The 5000-nt window shown below is 48.2% G+C and overlaps 1 protein-coding gene across 2 annotated transcripts in view; it reads right to left on the bottom strand.

Moving 5' to 3' along the window:
- The window catches only part of zic4 (zic family member 4), a 13743-nt gene that overhangs the window by 177 nt on the left and 8566 nt on the right, over positions 1 to 5000 (bottom strand). For both annotated transcript variants that reach the window (XM_055928172.1, XM_055928171.1), the window contains one exon: positions 1 to 989. This exon is cut by the window's left edge and continues 177 nt beyond it. In XM_055928172.1, coding sequence (XP_055784147.1) covers positions 553 to 989 — 437 coding nt within the window. In that variant the 3' untranslated portion in view covers positions 1 to 552. The remainder of the gene's footprint in view (positions 990 to 5000) is intronic.

The following is a 5000-nucleotide window of genomic DNA, read 5'->3' as shown; positions in this document are numbered from 1 at the left end:
TAGACTATATGAAAACAATCAATAGGAGAAAATATGTCTGTATGAAACTCAAAACTTCTCAATTATTTAATTTATACAAATAAAAGTAGCAAACAATTCCAATAGCTGAAAGATCAAAGATTACAACATTACTGTTAACACTTACACGTTGCATTTTAGCAATTTACAAATGTACATTCATTTATTTTTCATATTGAAACACTTTGGTTCGTTAATACAAAAAATGTTCATGTCAGATTCAAAAAATAAATTAAAAAGATATTGAATTCAAAACTCGATTTAAAAAATAATACAACAACATACAAACATACAATTAACCAGTACGAGACACTTGAACAAATGTACAGAATACTTGTTCATACTCATCCACAGGGATAAGAAAGCGATCACAAAACTACAATTTGGCAGTTTCTTATTTTGTCGATATGCCAGTGCATTGAATTATTTGGGCCTTAGAAAATAGACCTTCTCGATATGTTGATTTTTTGAGACCATGGGCATATTAGAAAATATCTTTCAAATGTTTTTAATTATTTTATGGGCCAATTTTGTTTAGAACGCGTCCCTTGGCTCTGGGTGTCTGTAGAGTGCCTCATCCCCGGGATCAGGGCTGGGGGGGCCGCTGGGGGGTGTCTGAGTGCCGCTGGCACCCGAACTATGACAGACGTACCACTCTCTTAAATTGGCGGGCTGGCACGAGGCTGCTGGTTCCGAGAGCGACGAGGACCCTGGCTCTCGGCCTAAGTCCGATGATGGGGACACCAATGACGGGGTTGATGACTCGTAGCCAGAGCTCGGTGGTGGAGACTTGCAGTGGACTTTCATGTGTTTTCGGAGCGAGCTGGGGTGTGTGTAGGATTTGTCACAGCCTCTCACTTTGCAGTTGTAGGGCTTATCGCTGGTGTGCACGTGGGAGTGCTTCTTCCGGTCACTGCTGTTGGCGAAACGTCGGTCACAGCCGTCAAACTCACATTTGAAGGGCTTCTCACCTGAAATAAGGGAACATGAGTTAGGCGTTGGCTCCAGAAAACCCAAAGGCATAAACTAAAACCGCTGCTTTATTTTTGGTGGTGACGCGTGGCCATATAAAACCATACTGGCTTATAGTGTATTGCCTATTGTATTAACCAGCTGAGTTCCTGTAGGACAGCCCAAATTAAACATCTGAGTTCCTTTAGGACAGCCCAAATTAAACATCTGAGTTCCTTTAGGACAGCCCAAATTAAACATCTGAGTTCCTTTAGGACAGCCCAAATTAACCAGCTGAGTTCCTTTAGGACAGCCCAATGAACCAGCTGAGTTCCTGTAGGACAGCCCAATGAACCAGCTGAGTTACTTTAGGACAGCCCAATGAACCAGCTGAGTTCCTGTAGGACAGCCCAATGAACCAGCTGAGTTCCTTTAGGACAGCCCAATGAACCAGCTGAGTTCCTGTAGGACAGCCCAATGAACCAGCTGAGTTACTTTAGGACAGCCCAATGAACCAGCTGAGTTCCTGTAGGACAGCCCAATGAACCAGCTGAGTTCCTTTAGGACAGCCCAATGAACCAGCTGAGTTCCTTTAGGACAGCCCAATGAACCAGCTGAGGTCCTTTAGGACAGCCCAATGAACCAGCTGAGTTCCTTTAGGACAGCCCAATGAACCAGCTGAGTTCCTTTAGGACAGCCCAATGAACCAGCTGAGTTCCTTTAGGACAGCCCAATGAACCAGCTGAGTTCCTTTAGGACAGCCCAATGAACCAGCTGAGTTCCTTTAGGACAGCCCAATAAACCAGCTGAGTTCCTTTAGGACAACCCAATGAACCAGCTGAGTTCCTTTAGGACAACCCAATGAACAGCTGAGTTCCTGTAGGACAGCCCAATGAACCAGCTGAGTTCCTTTAGGACAGCCCAATGAACCAGCTGAGTTCCTTTAGGACAGCCCAATGAACAGCTGAGTTCCTGTAGGACAGCCCAATGAACCAGCTGAGTTCCTTTAGGACAGCCCAATGAACCAGCTGAGTTCCTTTAGGACAGCCCAATGAACCAACTGAGTTCCTTTAGGACAGCCCAATGAACCAACTGAGTTCCTTTAGGACAGCCCAATGAACCAGCTGAGTTCCTGTAGGACAGCCCAATGAACAAGCTGAGTTCCTGTAGGACAGCCCAATGAACCAGCTGAGTTCCTTTAGGACAGACCCAATGAACCAGCTGAGTTCCTTTAGGACAGCCCAATGAACCAGCTGAGTTCCTTTAGGACAGCCCAATGAACCAGCTGAGTTCCTTTAGGACAGCCCAATGAACCAGCTGAGTTCCTTTAGGACAGCCCAAATTAAACATCTGAGTTCCTTTAGGACAGCCCAATGAACCAGCTGAGTTCCTTTAGGACAGCCCAAATTAACCAGCTGAGTTCCATTAGGACAGCCCAATGAACCAGCTGAGGTCCTTTAGGACAGCCCAATGAACCAGCTGTGTTCCTTTAGGACAGCCCAATGAACCAGCTGAGTTCCTTTAGGACAGCCCAAATTAACCAGCTGAGTTCCTTTAGGACAGCCCAATGAACCAGCTGAGGTCCTTTAGGACAGCCCAATGAACCAGCTGTGTTCCTTTAGGACAGCCCAATGAACCAGCTGAGTTCCTTTAGGACAGCCCAAATTAACCAGCTGAGTTCCTTTAGGACAGCTCTACTGTTGTATGCAATAGTTCAAAGTGTTACATTGAATAAAAAGATAATTGATGATCATTTTCAGGATTTTAGTGGTTTGGTTATGGTTTTGTTGAGATTGAAGGTCCCTGTACTTTAAAACACAAGCTGTCCTCTACCTGTACTTATTATCATACTTGACATGTACTGTATTGGAAAACTGTCATTTGTAATCAACAGTAAAAGAAAATAGAACTGTTTGCTGCAGCTTATTGTAAATGTTAGTGCATTGTGGGAAAATCCCTGTATTTCGGATGGTAGGCCTACTGTAATTCCACCCCACAGAATGAAAGTACCATACCGTCTCTTTGGAGCAGCGGAAGCCTTTTCACCACTAGTGAGTGCATGGTAATGTTTTTTTTTTTTATCATTAACATATTTTCAGGCGTGCCTTGCTGCATTTGTTGCACCCGTGAGTAAGAATGCTGTACCAATGTAACTCCTATGTGGTTACAATGTCCCGTTAAGTTTAAATATTTATTGGAGACAGATTGGACTGGCAGCAAGTCTATAAACATGAATGGGTTATCACTTTGCCCTGTATTCCTGGTCTGTGTTGCCCTGTATGTGTTGCCCTGTATTCGTGGTCTGTGTTGCCCTGTACTCCTGGTCTGTGTTGCCCTGTCTGTGTTGCCCTGTACTCCTGGTCTGTGTTGCCCTGTACTCCTGGTCTGTGTTGCCCTGTATTCCTGGTCTGTGTTGCCCTGTACTCCTGGTCTGTGTAGCCCTGTACTCCTGGTCTGTGTTGCCCTGTACTCCTGGTCTGTGTTGCCCTGTACTCCTGGTCTGTTTTGCCCTGTATGTGTTGCCCTGTACTCCTGGTCTGTGTTGCCCTGTACTCCTGGTCTGTGTTGCCCTGTACTCCTGGTCTGTGTTGCCCTGTACTCCTGGTCTGTTTTGCCCTGTATGTGTTGCCCTGTACTCCTGGTCTGTGTTGCCCTGTACTCCTGGTCTGTGTTGCCCTGTACTCCTGGTCTGTTTTGCCCTGTACTCCTGGTCTGTCTTGCCCTGTACTCCTGGTCTGTGTAGCCCTGTACTCCTGGTCTGTTTTGCCCTGTCTGTGTTGCCCTGTACTCCTGGTCTGTTTTGCCCTGTATGTGTTGCCCTGTACTCCTGGTCTGTGTTGCCCTGTACTCCTGGTCTGTGTTGCCCTGTACTCCTGGTCTGTTTTGCCCTGTACTCCTGGTCTGTTTTGCCCTGTACTCCTGGTCTGTGTTGCCCTGTACTCCTGGTCTGTGTTGCCCTGTACTCCTGGTCTGTGTTGCCCTGTATGTGTTGCCCTGTACTCCTGGTCTGTATTGCCCTGTACTCCTGGTCTGTTTTGCCCTGTATGTGTTGCCCTGTACTCCTGGTCTGTGTTGCCCTGTACTCCTGGTCTGTGTTGCCCTGTACTCCTGGTCTGTGTTGCCCTGTACTCCTGGTCTGTGTTGCCCTGTACTCCTGGTCTGTGTTGCCCTGTACTCCTGGTCTGTGTTGCCCTGTACTCCTGGTCTGTGTTGCCCTGTACTCCTGGTCTGTGTAGCCCTGTACTCCTGGTCTGTGTAGCCCTGTACTCCTGGTCTGTGTTGCCCTGTACTCCTGGTCTGTGTTGCCCTGTACTCCTGGTCTGTGTTGCCCTGTACTCCTGGTCTGTGTTGCCCTGTACTCCTGGACTGTGTTGCCCTGTACTCCTGGTCTGTGTTGCCCTGTACTCCTGGTCTGTGTTGCCCTGTACTCCTGGTCTGTGTTGCCCTGTACTCCTGGTCTGTGTTGCCCTGTACTCCTGGTCTGTGTTGCCCTGTACTCCTGGTCTGTGTTGCCCTGTACTCCTGGTCTGTGTTGCCCTGTACTCCTGGTCTGTGTTGCCCTGTACTCCTGGTCTGTGTTGCCCTGTATTCCTGGTCTGTGTTGCCCTGTACTCCTGGTCTGTGTTGCCCTGTACTCCTGGTCTGTGTTGCCCTGTACTCCTGGTCTGTGTTGCCCTGTACTCCTGGTCTGTGTTGCCCTGTACTCCTGGTCTGTGTTGCCCTGTACTCCTGGTCTGTGTTGCCCTGTACTCCTGGTCTGTGTTGCCCTGTACTCCTGGTCTGTGTTGCCCTGTACTCCTGGTCTGTGTTGCCCTGTACTCCTGGTCTGTGTTGCCCTGTACTCCTGGTCTGTGTTGCCCTGTACTCCTGGTCTGTGTTGCCCTGTACTCCTGGTCTGTGTTGCCCTGTACTCCTGGTCTGTGTTGCCCTGTACTCCTGGTCTGTGTTGCCCTGTACTCCTGGTCTGTGTTGCCCTGTACTCCTGGTCTATGTTGCCCTGTACTCCTGGTCTGTGTTGCCCTGTACTCCTG

Source organism: Salvelinus fontinalis, chromosome 7, assembly GCF_029448725.1.
Source record: "Salvelinus fontinalis isolate EN_2023a chromosome 7, ASM2944872v1, whole genome shotgun sequence".
Taxonomy (NCBI): domain Eukaryota; kingdom Metazoa; phylum Chordata; class Actinopteri; order Salmoniformes; family Salmonidae; genus Salvelinus; species Salvelinus fontinalis.
Note: the sequence above shows the minus strand (reverse complement) of the source record. Positions and strands in the feature narration are given on the sequence as shown.